This window comes from Gavia stellata, chromosome 2, assembly GCF_030936135.1.
Source record: "Gavia stellata isolate bGavSte3 chromosome 2, bGavSte3.hap2, whole genome shotgun sequence".
Classification (NCBI taxonomy): domain Eukaryota; kingdom Metazoa; phylum Chordata; class Aves; order Gaviiformes; family Gaviidae; genus Gavia; species Gavia stellata.
Genome location: NC_082595.1, coordinates 94,247,864 through 94,265,200, shown reverse-complemented (window position 1 = coordinate 94,265,200; position 17,337 = coordinate 94,247,864). Strand labels below are relative to the sequence as shown.

Genomic DNA, 17,337 nt, shown 5'->3' with positions numbered 1-17,337 from the left:
TGCCAAAAGACTTCTTTGCAGACCATCTTCCAGACTTCACTCAGAGACCGACAAGCTTCAAACAGCGCCTTCTGTATCATTTTTTTCCCCCAGTCCCATTTGCCTTTGCTGTTGTTGTTGTGATCACCAAATGCAATAAAAAATTAAAAAACACAAAAATAAAAAAAATAAAATCACAACTCCCGGGCTCGGAACTAACTTCGAGATTTTTTTTTTTTTAAAGAAAACAAGACTTTTTTTTTAATCATCATCATCATCACCGGCGTCGCGTCGCTCCAGCTCCGCCGCTGCCTCCTCGCCGCCCGCCCTGGCTCAGTACGTGAACACCAGGTCGGAGAAGTTCGCCTCCAGCCAGTCGCCCGCGATCATCTCGCTCAGCTCCGGGGTGCAGTAGTCGGGGAACTCGAAGTGGGAGCCGAGGCTGCCCTCGCTGAAGGAGTCCAGGTCCTTGTCCACCAGCGAGAGGGAGAGGTTGCCGGCGGCGGCGCCCGCCCCCAGCTCGGCGGCGGCGTGGCCGTGCTGGGAGAAGTTGAGGCTGAGGTCGAAGAGCAGGTCGTCCGCCTCCTCGCTGCCGGCCGACGAGGTGGAGATGGAGCGGGAGGAGGCCGGGGAGAGGCCGGGCGGCTGCTGCGGCGGCGGCGGGCCCTGCTTGGTGATGTTCTTGAAGCTGTAGTAGAGTCTGCTGCCGCCGCCCGCCGCCGCGGCGCCGCCCCGCACCTCCTCGTAGAGGCTGGCCCCCTCGGTGGACTCCGCCGAGGAGCTCAAGGTGGGACTCGCCGGCACTTTGGCCACGTTGTACCGCCGCAGCTGCTGCGCCCCCGGCTCCTCGTCCTCCTCCTCCTCCTCCGCCTCCTGCTTGATCCGCAGCTGCAGCTCGTCCTCGTCCTCCTCCTCGTCCTCCTCCTCGTCCATGAAGACGCACTTGACCGTCTTGCTGCTCACTTTCAGGGTGCCGAAGACGTACTCGTCGCCCGCGTAGTCCCCGTGGTGGGCGGCTTTGGCTCCCGGCTTGGGGGGCGAGGAGGCGGCGGCGGCTTTCAGCTTGCTACACTTCTTGCTGGAGCTCTTGGCGCTTTTGCTGCCGCCGCTGCTGGCGGGTGCGTTTTTCTCCGGACTTTGGCTGGCATTGGGCTTGGCCGACGGGTCCATTTTGGGCTTTTTCCTGGGCCGGTATTTGTAGTCGGGGTAATCGGCCATGTGCTTGAGCCGCAGCCTCTCCGCCTCCCGGATGAAAGGGATCTTCTCGCTGTCCTTCAGCATTTTCCACCGCTTGCCCAGGCGCTTGGAGATCTCCGCGTTGTGCATGTCCGGGGACTGCTCCATGATTTTCCTCCTCTCGATCTTAGACCACACCATGAACGCGTTCATCGGTCTCTTTATGTGCCCCGACGCCGTTTTGCACCAGTCCGGATCGCTCTCGTCCAAAGCGACCGGGCTGCAAGCCATGAACTCGCCCTCTTCTGTGTCCATCGCTTCCCGGGGCAGGTTGCTCTCCGCCTCCGTACTTTCCGCTTGCTGCACCATGGTGCGGTCTTGCCGAAGCGCCGCTCTTCCCGCCGCGCCGCTCCCCTCCGAGCCAACAAAGCCGCTCCGCCGCCCCCTCCCACCGCCGCACCTTGCCCCTGCTGCGAGCCGAGCCGAGCTCTCCGCCGCGCTGCAAGGCGGAGCCCGCGGGGCGACCGGCGGGCGCTCGCTGCTGCCCGCAGCCCCGGCGGCCCGCTGCGGCCGGGCCGGGCTGGGGCGCGGCTGGGCTGGTGCGCTCGGCGCCGCGCTCTGCCCGTGCCCCGGCCTCGCGCCGCCGCCCGCCCTGCCCCGCCGCGCGCGCTCCCCCTTCTGCAAAACTCCCGGCTCCTCGCCCAACTAGTTATCAGCGTTTCATATGGGTGACATCACTCCCGCCGCCGGCCAATGGCAACGCTCGGCCGCGCCCACCGACACGCCCACCGCTGGTATCAGCTGCCCCTCCCCCACGCCGTGCTAACACACCCCCTGCACGGGGGGTGGCTGGGGGGAGGGGGCGGCTGGCGCTCGCCGGCTCGCCCCTCCGCCCGGGAGGCGGCGGGGCTGCGGGGGGCTTCGCCCCTTGGCCTCGGCCGCTGGCCACCGCCGGGCGCGGAGCGGTACGGGGCGAGGCGGGGAGGGGGCCTGCGGCCGCTCCCCCGTGGTCCGCTCCCCTCAGGAGGCCGCGGAGCCCCGCGCGGCTCGGGGCGGCGGGCGGCGCCGGTGGCGGGCGGTAGGGGGCGCTGGCGCTCCGCGGCCGCCACAGCGGCGGGCCGACGGCCTCTCTGGTGGGAGCGGGGTCGGGCGGCCGGTGCCGTCCCCGCCGCTTTCCCGCCGGACCGGGCTCCGCCGCCTTCCCCTGCTCCTCGCCGGCGGCTGCGTGGGGCGGCCCTCGCTAGGGGAGAGTGCCTTCCGCGGCGCGGCCGCGGTGGTCGGCGGCGCGGGTCCGCCCACGGCCGTCTCCCCCTCCGCAGCGGGGCCGGGAACCCCCGGAGGAACGCGCCAGGCGCCGCGGTTCCCTGCCCACACGGGCCCGGCAGGGCTTGCTTCGGTGGCTTGTCGGCAGCGAACGGGGCTGCGAGGCCGCAGGGCAGGGCCTAGCACGCTCCTGGGGCGGGGGGATCCGGTTGCCTGCGGATGCGGACGGTGCCTCGGCGGCCCCGGCCTGCTGGGCGGCGGTGCCCGCTGCTCCTCAGGGCCGGGCCAGCACGGGCGGCCTGCCCGGGCCGGGGGGGAGGCCCCCCTATCCCCTAGGGAAGGCCCAGGCTGCCCGCAGGAGGTGAGCCGAGTAAGGGAGGTCATCACATCCACCTGGAGGCATTTCCCGCGTGGCGTAGGCAGAGAATAAAGGCAGTTTCTCCGAAGTAAGGGGTGAAAACTTGCAGAAAGCATCTAACCGTGCTGATTTTTTGTTTGTTTGTTTTCCAGAAAGCATCCGGTTATTCAACAGTGTTGTGATTATTGCGGAATGCCCGTACCGGATCCAGCTATTCCAGATACTATCATGTTTTCATCACAGGATTTGTGAAATCCAAAGCCAACGGTGTACTCATCTGTGGTCATTTTGCTTTGCAAAATACATGCTGAAAATGAATTCGCATACTGTTCTGTGGGTCCCTTTGTGTTTTTCCAGCTACAGTTTATAGTTATTAGCAAGACAAAAGTTTAACAAGTTTGGTGATGGTTGCTGGCTGCATGCAGACATGATGGCAGTGAGGGGGATGAGCTCTGGCACAGCCTGTCCTCCGTCAGAGCGCATCCTATGAACTGGTGCGAATGGGGCAGCCAGGTCCCCTGGTACATCATCCTCTAATTAGCACAGTGGTTCATTTTCTTCCAGACCACAGCAAAATTACTGTGTTTGGATGATGTGACTATGATATCATAGGGCTGCAGAGTGACTAGTGCTGTTAGAGGAACAAAAAAACCCAAGAGTCACTCACCTCTTTTAGCTTTATGGCTATATTAGGCCTACCAGGTCTCAGCTGCACGTGTCAGGAGTCAGGAGGAGTTTAAAGGAGTAGACGAGGCAGATACAAAGTGTCGTGTCGCTTCCCCTGCCCGACTCCAGCTGGGTGTACAGCGTAGAGGGAAAGGGCATAGCTTAAGAAGGTTCAGTTACTTCATTGTAAAGATAGATTTTGGAAAAATACAGCTCTGCCTCTCCATGAGAGCCCCCAGGAGGGATTTTTCCTCTGAGGCTTGCTGCTACCTCTCTCTCTCCTTGTGATTGCACCTGGTGGTACAGTCTAGCCCCATTGTAGTGCTTGTCCTTTGAGAGACAGGAGGTAAAATGGAAAATTTGCCTGGTAGGGTTCTCAATCGGTCATAAAACGTTACAGTTTAGAGAAACCATGTGAGGAGAGGGTGCAGTACCTTTGGGAGTGCCCGAGTTCCTGCAGCAGCTGTGGTCAGCTGTGGTCTCTCTGAGGAGGGCTGTTGGCAGGGCAGGGCATTCCTTCCAAGGACCGTGAATTTGGCACTTTCCGCCCCGTCCGGTTGAGGACTTGCTCACTGTGGGGCCATCTGTGTCACAAGGGTTTTAGAAAGGGTGAGAGTGTGTTTCTCATAATGGTGGCGTGGACAGGAGTCTCAGGAGATACGTAGCTGGCAGGCTGCCTCCAGGGAAGGCAGCTTTACTGCTGCTGGGACTCTGTTACTAAAACAATACCAGGATGCCAAGCTTCTCAGTTAATCCTATCTCTTAGTATTTTTCTGTAAATATCAGTATTCAGATTACCAAAAAAAAAACCTGCCCTGGTGAGAAATTCTGAGGTTTTTACATGCATTTTGAATCCAGATAGAAATAATGGTGTAGTTTTGCAAAATGAAACCATCAAAATGTTTTAATTTGTTGTTGGTGTTTCAGCTTTTATGGGAGATTTCATTATGTCATATAATTGCATAAAATTCAAGCTGATGAAATGAAAATTAAATGTTTCCTCAATTTCCTATGAAAGGAACAACAAAAAAAAGAGACTTTTCATAAAATACCATTATTTTGTAGAATCAGCATTTTCCAAGAGCCGTGAACTATTTTGGAAAGTTTTCAGTCAATTCCAATGGAAACCATATAATCAATATTGATAAGACATTTTAGAGACTAGAACTCCATCCACCAGGATGACAGAATCTGACATTTAACACATTAAGATCAGGAGGGATCATTTTTAATGAAGCTTTGGTGTAGATTGAAGGTACCATCGTTACAACAGACTTCATCTGGGATGTTTTCTTCTTCATGTGTGTCCCTGTGAAGAAGCATATTAATACTATGGGCATCACACAACCTTCGGAAATCCCATTTTTCTATTTTTCTGGTGTATCTCATTTTCTGAAGTGTCTTGGCAGCATTTCAATTTTTCCTCTGATCTTTTAAATAGAAACAGCATTACTTGTTTTCTCATGCTTATTAATGTTATGTTCTGATTGTTTTTTGTTTTATTTTGAAGGGTAGTGCTAGGAAGATAATGAAGCTAAAAACAGACTGATAAATAATAGCCACACTCAAGAAAAAATTATCTCGAGGATTTTAGAAATCTGATTAAAACATGTACATGAATAAGTAGATATTACTGTTAAAATGAAATAATTTACTGTTCTAAAAGCAGTTCAATAATTGTATGTGTGCGTGCATGTATATTCCTATTAGAGCGCAGCAGTTAGAGCTAACAGCCCACTACTCGTTCTTTTGAAATTCAAATGCATAATCATCTTTCCATTATCTAGGTCGATAGAAGGCTGGGCTACCCCGGAAAGTGGGAGAAAACAGGTAAAACAGGATTCACTAGAGAGCTTAATGCCTGCCCCCTTGGATGGAGGTTTTTTTTTGCAGGGTCTGCGTCTACGCTGGGCTTCCTAGTCCTCCAGTTCGGGGGCGGGACACACGTGTTATCCTGAGTGCAGTGCAGCGTGAATATATAATGCCAGCAAAAGCACTGAGGTGTCTGAGTCTAGAAGCTGGTGAGATGCCTCCAAAGGCCTGAAGCTAGCCAGTAAAAAACACTGCATGCAAGAGTGTATGTCCTCTGAATGTGTCCCTGTGTCCTTACATCTGCCTCCATTCGTGCTTAAAAAGATGAAGTGATCCATCTTCTGACCTCATGCTGTTCTTACAAGACTTTGACTACCAAACAAGAATTAAATATGGGCAAAAAAAAAGTTTGTTGTTGAAGAAACAGTGTTTTAGAAAAAGCAGAGGATATTCCCTCTCCTTATAGTGCCTGCTCTCTGTGTTAGATTTAAATAAGCTGAAAAGCCAAGATTTTTACTGTGCTAAGTCTGAAGACAAATAGTACTACAATTGCAGTGTTCTCTCAGTTATTTATTTCATGGCTGTTCTGAACTGTGCCGCAGATTTTTGTCTGGAGAGCCCGAAATGACTTTGCATGGGGAACGTGTGGGAAAACTGGAGTTGTGTACCTTCTGCAAGGTGTGGGAAGTGGTTTCAATCACAAGCTGTAGATTCAAAATGGAGGAAGAAAGAATTACAGTGTCAAGAGGGTTTTTTCTTAACAGGAAACATATGATGAATTCTGAACGGAGGGGTCACACCCGAGGTTAGATCACAGACACATTTCCTAGGGATCTTTTCTGGAATAAACATAAGTTCCTTGAGTCCTGCAGTCATGAGGAAAAAATAAGCTGTGGTCTCACCTTGTGTTAGCTAGTGCAGGGTAAAATGGTGAAAAGGCACACCGGCTGTGCTTTTTAAGATTTGGTGAATCTTCCCTTCCCTAGAGTTTTTGTCTTGAGCTGCTAATTCACATGAAAAATTCAACTTCTTGTCATGGCTAGGAAGATGGCATCCTCTCCTGCCTTTTCAGCTACTGGATGCTAGCTACGTGAGGCTCTTGGAGTTGAGATTGCGTAGTTGACTGTGGTTTCCGCAAAGCCTTTGTTTTGAAAATAAAAGTATGTAGGCCCCCCCAGAGCTGACACACATAACAACCAAATTTCAGAGTGAGAGGTGAAGTGCACTCATTTAACTGAAATAGAGTAATCATTCGAGATGATAAACTAGTTTAGTCAAAATCCAGAAAAACTCAATTTACATCCAATTTGAAACTAAATGTAGACAAACATATCCAGAGGTACTTAACCTTGATTTTGTGTGCTGAAATCTTTATTTTGCCAGAGTACATGCATCAGCTACAGCTATGGTGAGGGCAGTGCGGGGGGTGGTTTGCTGGCTGGACAGCACAGAAAATAGTGTCTTTCCAGGCGGTGCGGCCCTCCGCTGCTGGAGGGGTCCAGCTGGAGCCCAGAGAAGCTGTCAGTGGGAGCAGGAGCAGCTCCTCCTCAGCTCCTCCTTCTCAGCTCCTGCCAGAGCTGAGAAGCTACTCGTTGGCCGATGCACAGCTCTACTCCTAGTCATGTAACAGAAATCTGACAAAAGAACTGCCCTTGAGCTGCTTGCTGCCCATAGGTAGGTCTAGAAACATCAGTCGACCATTGTTTGTAAAAAAAAATGATCAGCAAAGACATCTTGGGACAAAGAGATTGTGTGCGTTGGTTGTAAGCTGAAACAATCCAGGAATTAAAAATTGAGCATCGAGCAACCTTATTCTTGCAGTGTGTGTTGCGTGCAAGGTGTATGGCTGGGATTGACTCAGGGTCCCTGCCTCTGGCATCCTGAAGTGCGTTGTTGCTCCACCATCCTCCCCTAAGACATTGTTGGATGACAGTGCTGTCTCCCTGGGGCAATATGGATGGGACATTTCCTCTCAGCCCTGACATATTGATCTTATACAAGGAAATGCTTTAAGATACCAAGATTTATCACCATTTTTCATTAATACCATGTGATAGCAAAGCGCAACTTACTAAAAAAAAATTCCAAATGTATTCTTTTGGCATCGTGCACACTGCAAATCCATTTTATGCTCTAAGAAACAGTATAAAAAATAGTGTTGGGATGTTCCACATACATTGCAACCCTCTCAGAATTTTTGCTTGCAAGACAAAATACTTTTTTTTCTTCCAAGTTGTGAGACTAAAACCTGGCTCTACAAGTCAGACGGGGTCCCTTCCATCCCAGAGATCATTGTAGTACTAGTAGTTCTGTTTGGCAGATAATTTCCTCAGCCACTTGTGTGTAACCCTGTTGATTTGAACGTCTGCCCCCAGCAACACCTGTGCAAATTCACGGATGGCACTGGGATTGCACAGATGCCATGGAGGGCATATTCTGGCATACAGGATATTTATTACTGGCGGTGATGCATGAGATGGAAGGGATCCAGGACTCAGGCTGAGTTTGTGCAGCTGGCAGTTAGAAATTTACTTGCAAACTGAGTTCATTGGGTAGGAAAATCAGTGTGATAATGAATCCAGAGCCCCCAGTGCCATTTTTACCAGATCACTTTTTAGAGCAGGAGAACAATTTAGAAGAGACGTGTCTCATATTAAAAGTGTCTGAAAATTGTACTTGAGAAAAAGTGAAGGGGATCCCATAAGAGATTATATTGCAGTTATTTGATATCAGAAATTACTGTTACCAAGTTTGTTTAAATAGAAATGTTTACCTGTTTCTGCTGAAAACTTAAAATATGTAAATTCAATGTGTGAATGTAACACAAAAAAAATAATTTTCGCTTAATTTTAATTAAATATTCAGTAGCCAGCTACATGAAATGAAAAAGAAAACAATTATTTTTAACAGGTTTTATTTTGATTGATATGAAATCTTCCACAAAATTCAAAACAATTCAAAGTGTCAGAGTTTATTCATAATACTATGCATTTATGTTATTGGCCTACACACATTGAAATCCATAGTGTTTTAGCAGGTCTCTTAGGAAAAAGTGTTGTACCTTGAACCAATTATAGACCATCTCTGGTTAAATTGCAGAGCCAGTTTGCTTAATATGGGTAATTTGATGTTGTAAAGTATTTGTCAGTACCCTCGGGTAGTCTCTTAGGGCACACAGGTTTCACTGTATAATATTTCACACTTATATGTGCACCAGTTAATCTGCCTAGGTGGAGACTATTTATGACTCATATAGGATTTGTTACATTATGTACTTAATTTATGCAATATGCTTAAAGCTTCTCTTTATCAAGTCTAGAATTATAATCATAGTTATTGCATTGGATTTGCTTATTATTTTTTTTTGGGGGGGGAAGTCTGTTTAGTCCAGCAGGCTTCTTAGAATGTGAAAATTTAGCAAGGGCATGCCAAAAATGCGTAACAGAATGGTATAGCATTAGACATCACACCAATATACCCATTAGAGATATAAAGCATGTTCACAGTTGAATAGACGCAGACACACAGATTTATCATTTACCTTTTCCTCCCTCCTGAAGAACAGTGGAGGGCTGCAGCTGGCCTCACCCTCACTTACAACCAAATAACATTTGAAGCTATAAAATGGACACAGGGTGTTTTCTTTGGCTCCACTGCCTTGAGGGAGGCAGCAACATGACCTGTGGAAAATACACTTGCCAAGTCTCATGTCCCATGTGCTTGCCTGATTGGGATCTACTGATCAGCTGCCCCTTGTATATACTATTATAGAGCAAGTGAAAAGCCACTCTGTGGCATATGCCTGAAAGATTTTTAATTTACAGGGCTCACGCAGTGAGCAGGATTCGAATACTATGTTCAGTTTTGGGCCCCTCACTACAAGAAGGACATTGAGGTGCTGGAGTGTGTCCAGAGAAGGGCGACGAAGCTGGTGAGGGGTCTGGAGCACAAGTCTTATGAGGAGCGGCTGAGGGAACTGGGGTTGTTCAGTCTGGAGAAGAGGAGGCTGAGGGGAGACCTTATCGCTCTCTACAATTACCTGAAAGGGGGTTGCAGAGTGGTGGGTGTTGGTCTCTTCTCCCAAGGGACTAGCGACAGGACAAGAGGAAATGGCCTCAAGTTGCGCCAGGGGAGGTTCAGGCTGGATATTAGGAAAAATTTCTTTACAGAGAGAGTGGTGAAACACTGGAACAGGCTGCCCAGGGATGTGATGGAGTCACCTTCACTGGAGGTGTTCAAGGAATGTGTGGACATGGTATTGCGGGACATGGTTTAGTGGGCATGGTGGTGTCGGGTTGGTGGTTGGACTTGATGATCTTACAGGTCTTTTCCAACCTTAGTGATTCTGTGATTCTGTGCAAAAATCTGCAGGAGTTTTGCTCAGGAGTGCCTTGCCCTAAATGCCACCCAGTCCCATGTCAAATTGAAGATACTCAGAGCATGGCCATAATGTGACCTGTCCTATCAGATCAGCCAGGAGTCACTCACCAGGGAACAACTCAGAAGCTTGCTTTAGCCATGCTTTCTCATCTGTGAGCTGTGAAAGCGTTGTGTGTGATGTGTGGAGCCCAAGCCGATGAGCTCGGTGGTGTGCATGCTGGCATTCTGCAAGGTAGTCTCCTTCCTACATAGCTGTGAAGCTTTATAGCACGGGCAGGAACTACTTGGTGCATCGAGTCAGCGCATCCGCCAGATGCCCTGGCTATGTTCCCGTCCGAGCTGCCTCTGCCCACTTTTGGTGGAGGTTGGCTTGGAAAAGCTGGGGATGCGGGCTTCTTGGGCTGCCCTGACATCTCCCTCCAGGCAGACTTTTCATGCTGGCAATCCTGAGCTTGGGCCTGCACTGGCAAAATCTGAGTGAGAGAAGTGCAACAGCTGTACAGTGGAAACGGAAATTAGAACTTCATTACTGAACAAAGAAGCAAACCACATAATATTCCTATTGGTTGTATGTATTTAGAGAAAAAAGGTTATATGAAGATCTTTATAAAGCTCTTTATGTCCTTGTTTTGTTATGTCCATGTAAATTTTTCTATTACCATTGTTTCAAAAAGAAATAAATTTAGCAAATGTTTCATTGCGTATTTTTTTTCCAAATGGAAAACAAACAAACAAACCTCCTAGTAATAAATAATATCAGCAGTCACAAGAAACCGTACAGTAGCTAAACAATGAAGGCACATAGAAATGCTGTTTGTTTTATTCCTACACAAAGCCTCACTGAATTCACAGGAATGAATTAAATATGCTGCCTATGACTGGGACTCTGGGAAAGCAACACTTCAGTTAATGCTGGTTTTAATTTTCCATTTTTATTAATTTGTTGTAAATTTGGATGATAACCTTAAAATAAAAGCCACTGTGGAACTGCAAATGTATATGTATATAAAAGCACATTACTAATCCCTATGAAAATCACCTTGTGTTCTTTCAGTTCCTAAAAGAATATCCAGCAATATTACTAAATATTCACCAAAAATAGGTAACTGCAAAAAACCAGCATACCGTTCCCTCTAAATAACCTTTGCTTTGTAGAAAAAATGAGAAACATTTACTTATTCCATCCACTATTTCTTATTTATGAATATGCTAGGAGGTTCCAGGTGCATGCAAAACCCTGACTGTACCAGTCATTTAATGATGGTGGAGAACACATTAATTTGGAAAAGATTGTTCACCTTAAACAAAAGCCCAAACTGTCCGTCCTCCTCCCTCCTCCTTCCCTTACGTTGCAAACTGTATACTGTTAGTATTAACACCACCAAGATATTCAGTAACATTAGAGGCTTGAAGGTTTCCTGATGCTTTATTACACAATGATGAAAATATCATAATGCCTTTAACTTCATCAAATCAGGCATTTCATTACAGCATGCTGCAAGTATAGAAAACTGATTGTCTTGTGTCAGCATGGCCCAAATCCAGTTCTTGCATACAAGACATGGTTACTAAGGATCTTTGTAAGTCAGCTGAGACTTGATCTTATTTTTTCAGTTTTGCCACACTAGGAATTGTAAGTGAGAGCAGCAAATAGAAAGAGTTTATTACAGCTTATCACATAATTTGTTTGACAAAATGGTCAATCAATAATAAACCAGAAATTAATAAGTAACTGTACTTGCAATTTGCACAGCAGTTGATATCTCATGACAAGGCGATGTCTGAAGTAAGGAATTATTACCAGCAATTTATAGAAGGGAGCTGCAATTTTGGGGTTCTCCCTGCACCATCAGTACTGGTCAGAAAAGGATGGTACAGGGAGCTAGAAACCTCTTCCTGATTTCTGTTTTCTGCTTTACCTGGAAGGGCCTTGATTTATCTGACTATGCTACCTAGAGGAATATCTGCGCTGCCAGTTAAGTAGTGTATGGAGGGAACTAATTTTTAAGGACAGGCTTACCCCAAATCCTGAGCGCATGCCCAAAACCTTCATTCAGGTACACACTTAGTCCAGTATATTCCTCACCTTGCAGGATAAATTCATTATAGAGAATCATATCTCTCATGAATAAGATTAACAGAGGTCTGCTCAACCCCTTCTGCATACCTTTGCATCTCCTTTCTTCTTCACTTCCCAAACTGCAAGAGAAGAAATGGGGCAGCTGACCAGCTACACGCACATTCAGAGGGCTCTCCAAGCCCTTCATTTGGCAATGTAGGCATAAACGAACCAAAGCAGGAAAGGAAGATGTGAGCCAGTGCGAAGATAATTTATCTAAGGCTAACAATGAGCCCGGCAGAACAGGAATAACCCTGAAATCCTCCCCATTACAGTCCTGTGGACTCTTCACCACACAGTCTTGAAACTAAATGAATAAGTATGCTGAGAAGTCACGTTTGGAAAGACAGCTTGGACAATGCAATTGCTCCCATTTTGGGCCAGGATAAAGAGCAGAATTGGAGCCAACCCAGGGAGCAAGATACATGAAATGGGAGCATGCTTTTTTCTCGCATGTGAACCGTTTTCTCTTGAAACAGATAATTGTTTGGGAGAACCAGCTACTTCTATTCTCAAGCAGAAAAAAAAACGTATTGTCATGTTCTTCCATTTCAGTGTTATTCTGGTAATGTATTTTAGTGACTGTATGTATTTCTGATTATTCAGAATTGCTTCACAGTGAGATTGAATTTACATTTTATCTAGACACCAGTCTTACCCAGAAGGATCTTTTTCATTTCAGTGCTAGTTTGAAAAATCCATTATTTGGTGTTCATCGTATGCAGGTTTTCATTTCCAGCATGATTGCTGTGGCAGAAGAAATATAGACAAACTCAATGGCTTCACTAGTGTGTGAGTTTACTTGTAATATAGAAAAAGCCTTTCTAGTTTTCCCGAGCACTGAGCTTGGAAAATGTGGGCCCGATTCTGGAAAAGATGATTTGGTTTTGGTGAGCAGTTTAGCATCCTCACCTCCCGCTTGGAATTTGCCTCTCTCCTACCTGGGCCCCTCCTGGCTTTCAGAATGGCTAATATTGGTTCCCCTGCGCAAACAAAATAATTTTGCATTTAAATCTAGGATTCTGAATCAACTGGAAGTGCTGGTCCTGCAGCTCTTACTCAGTGTAATCTCAGTGATGAGAGCTGCTTTGCCAGCGTTGATCCTCATCAGGTCCTTCAACTAATACTCCAGAATTAAAGTTGTTTCAAACACAAAATTTTCTTCCTGTAAGAAAGTTTAGCATCAGTCAGTTCCAGTGGTCATGAGGGAAAACCAGTCCTGATTATACTATTAAGTCATCTAGTCCAAGTCAGGTAAAGTCACTGCTTCGCTATCTCTCTAGGGAGCCCAAAATATTTATCTATGACCTGGTGCCTCTGTCTGGTTCAGACTGTGGGTAATACCTAGCACAGTGATGCTTTGGTCCGGGTCAGGGGTCCTTTGTTGTTCCCAGAGTGCAAACACTTGTAGTCACTGTGAATTTTGAAACAGCACCCTGACAAAACTGGAACTGCTGGTTGAAATGCTGCTCATGAAGTACATTATGAAAGCTTCTGATTTAGAAATGTCAGCATGAGAGCATAGATATTTCAATTTGAATGTAAGTGATATAACTTTCTGTCAACTGTTCTATTTGAAACAGACCTTTAAATTAAATCAATGAGAAATGTGAATTTTAAGTTTATTCAGATTTTCTTTATCGAGGTTTTGTCATTTGTAACTAATTTCTCACTGCTGTTGAAAGTGATGCTTTTCCAGTAACATTATGATTTTGACAAAATCAGGTATTTCTGGATTTTGCTTTGACAAGAAAATTTCCATCATTCCTATTACACAACAACATTAATTGGTGACCGATTGTACAAGCTCTGGCTCATGTTGGAGACCACACTAGTGTTGCTATTAGGCATTTTAACGGTGAACTAAGGAGGAAAGAGAGGAGAATTAGGAGCTGATGCAAATGGCAAAGAGGGTGAGGAGAAAAGGTGCAACATGGAAAGAGTGAGGGAAATGCAGAGGTCAAAATGTTCAGAACTAGGAGTTAATTGTCATATTCCACTGAAAAATACTGGATATTTTTAACAAGGCACTGAGCAGATAGATCACCTTGATAACATTTTCTGTATATATATTGTTGTTTCTGATCATTGTGCCAAGCTTCCTGTTAGCATGGGCAAGATGACCGATGTAGATTTCAGGGAATATGAGAAGCACACAAATAGCTGGGCCATACACTGTAATTCCCAGCAGAATGCAGTCCTCTCTTCATATTGGCTTTGGCACTTACAGGCTGGAAACCAGAGGGGGAAAAAGACTGAAGCACAGCAGTAGACGTGAGCTGCCATTAACTGGTCCCGTCTGATCTCTGCTTTTAATACAAAAGGTTTCTTAACTGCAATGAAAAAAAAAAAAAACCTGTTCAAAATGTGTAAATCCCATAGAGGGTCTGAGCCATAGTTACTTGCCCCTTTTGGAAGGTACAGGTGTAAAGCAGTGTTTCACAGCATTTCACTGCAATGTTGTCTTCAGGCTTCATCTGGTAGTGAAATGCTTAAGCAATAGTTAGAAGAAAATGAGTTCTTAGAGCAGCTCCAACATCACCCACATGTGCAAGGTAAGGTTAGCAGCTGCTCTCCTTTTTAAATGAAGACATTCTGCAGCTGAAATACGAAGTTAAATTGGGAATGCTTCAGCACAGGCCGTAAGTACTTATATTTACACAAAGACAATGTACTGTTTTGAAACATATGTCTTCCTAGTGGCTTCCCCCCCCAAAAAAAAAAAAACAAAGAGTCCCGTTTATACTTCCAGTCCTTCTGCTTTTCCTGGTTGTGGGCACTTGCTGACAAGGAACAAAATCTATCGCTCTCTCTTTCCAGAAATGCCTCCCCGTTTCTCTCTACTCTTGACAACAACAACACAGAAGAGTGCAGCCTTAAACCAAAATTTTCTACAGTGTGTCATGTTGCTGCTGAAATTTAATGATATTCAGGGCTAGGAGAAAAGAGCAGCTGCCCTCCAGGTGGTGTTCCATAAATGCTCCCCAGAACCCAGCAGGAAGCTGTATAAGTTCAATTCAGTGAAGCAAATTCAATCATTTGCCCCTTTGTAAATGGAGCATAAGCAAAGAAAAAAATTTCTTTGAAGGATCCTAACACAACAACTACACGTCCCTAAAAACTCACAAACACATTTTTTTGCTGGCGTGGCTTGTATTTCAGATAAGCTTAATAGGATCTTACTAGCAGCAATTTCACTTTAGAGCACTGTGGAAAAGGTATATGAAATTCCCATAAATAGCCAATATTTGTTTCATGTAGAACTCAACAATTAATGGTGACTAAAATGCTATAAGGTTAAGAAGTTGTCTTAGTAATGGCTTTTTATAAACATTAAACAGCTTTTCCAAAGAATTAACTTTTTGTGACAAACCTAATTAGTGCAGCATTATTTGATTAAGTATGAACACTGTTGTGGATTTTCAGTTCAGGTTATTATCATTTTGTTATAGACTCTACCTACAAATTAGAAGTACAGCAGTGAATCTTTTGAGCCACAGCTCCTTTTAATACTAATTATTGTGTTAGTGCCCAAGATTCACAATTATCCTTCAGAGCCACTGTCACAATTTACAACTGCCTTTATTAATACGTTATTCAAAATGGTATGCAACCATCTTGTTACAGTAGTCTTCCCCAATTATTTACTATATATAAGTGAATGACAGTATTTTTACCTTAAGATATTTTTGCAGGTTTGAACTTCACCTTGTAAACAAGATGAAAGTGAATGCTTTTCCTCTAATTTGCTGAACATTTGGCCTGATCTGCTTTTTATCTTAAACAGGTATGAAATATATTAGAAAGTGATAAAAGACAGTATCTGTTCTCATGCAACTAAATAACTAAAAAAAATAAACAGCTTTGATTTGAAAATAGGGATTTGGCAAATGATTAATAAATTATCTCTCATGGCACTTTGAGGGGAAAAATTGCAGAGATGAAATTCCGTGTGCTGGAAACCTTCTGAATTTCACAGTGCATTTTCTGTTTAGTAGTGTTTTAGAAAGGCTTTCAAATTCGCCAAATGTATATATGGAGAGGAAGCAGCTGGATTAACCTGGTATCAAAGTAATGATCCACTTCTAAAGAGTGCTTTTAGGAAGGGAGAAGGCCTGGTTTCATATCATGAAAGGCCAGTCAAGGTCTCAAAACCTGGTTTTGGTATTTTTTGAGTGGCACTGCATTAAGATGGCAAACCACAAAATCTGTAGTCCAGTTCTTGAAACTGTGTTTTCTTTATGGACTACTATGCTGTCAAAACTCTACTTTTATAAGGTGCCCAAGTATGAATTTATACAACAATAAAATTTCTAAAGAAGCCATAAATGTCTAAGGGATAAGTAATGATTGTTATCACAAAAGTATGCATACCAGAGTATGTATTTAACCAATATGCTGCCTTTCCTTTACCAAATCAATAGTCCTATATTTTCACAGCTCTTTTTTTCACGCTGCACTATTTTGCAATAACATTAACTCTACTAGCCAAATGACCAGACGCCGAATTCAGACTATGGCAGGGTATGAGCAGGCTGTCATTTTCTTGCTGAGCTCAGGCCCAGGCTCCCCCAGTGCACCCAGAGAGAGAAACCAGCAACCCCAGCAAGGCGGGAGGATGGAGTGACTGGTTCAGACTGAGCTTCCCATTACCACCATCTCAAGCCAAGTGCCTTTAGTAATTCATGTCCCCGTTCAGTTTGAGTCACAAAGGTGGTACAAGATGATAGCATTAGATGCTCTGACTGATTTGCGTAGGCTGGAGCACGCGTGGAGCAGTTGCAGAGCCCCATCCTGCAGGACAACAGGGATGCTGCAGTAAAGAGATATGTCAGAGTACCAAGGATGCTTTCATTAGCTCTCTTGCAATAATGCTCACCTGGTGTTGTAGTAACTTTACTCCACTTGATGGAGATTCAACCCTTAGTCTGCATTTGCTTACCTTTTTTTCCCCCCAATTTATTTCCTATTCATGTGTTGAGTGCATATGTGCATACACTGCTTCTGTGTTTTTTTTAGGAATTCCCTGTTGCAAAGCACACAGAAAACTGCCAGCTCGTGGGAATGCTATCCAGCCTAAAATTGCTTCTGTAGCCACTGGACCATAGGGTTTCCCTTACCTCTGATGCTGGGAAAACAGCCCTGTTTCTCAAAAGAATATTTCTGAGGCTGTCATAAAAATCCTAAGTTTTCTAAATTAAATGGAAAATGTTTCTCCAGTTAGCTGAGAACACTAAGAACAACTGTTTGAGCATTAAAGCTGTGAACTGATAACTTTGATACAAAATTCGTGATCATTGGCCCAATACTCTTCTATTACAAATTGTTTTATTAGAAGATGAACAGCACGTACAAGGAACAGAAATAAATATTTGATAAGATCTGTACCTCTTTGCTTACGAAATTGAGAAACCATCATAACCCCCAGTGAAAAAAACACCGCAGTTCATTAACTTGTCTTCTAAATTTTCCGTCTTTATTGCATAAAAACAGATACACATTTGCAGAGATATCTCCAGTCTGAGCCTTCCCCTAGGAGGAAGAGGAAGAAGGCAGAACTATTTAACGTAATAAGTAATGTAGT

The 17,337-nt window shown here is 45.3% G+C and overlaps 1 protein-coding gene across 1 annotated transcript; it reads right to left on the bottom strand.

Annotated features, from left to right (window-relative positions):
* Nucleotides 1-280: 280 nt before the first annotated feature.
* SOX11 (SRY-box transcription factor 11) lies at nt 281-1,548 on the bottom strand. The gene has a single exon (XM_059835644.1). The coding sequence runs from the start codon at nt 1,522-1,524 to the stop codon at nt 313-315; it is 1,212 nt and encodes a 403-aa protein (XP_059691627.1). The 5' UTR covers nt 1,525-1,548; the 3' UTR covers nt 281-312.
* Between the last annotated feature and the right edge of the window lie 15,789 nt (nt 1,549-17,337).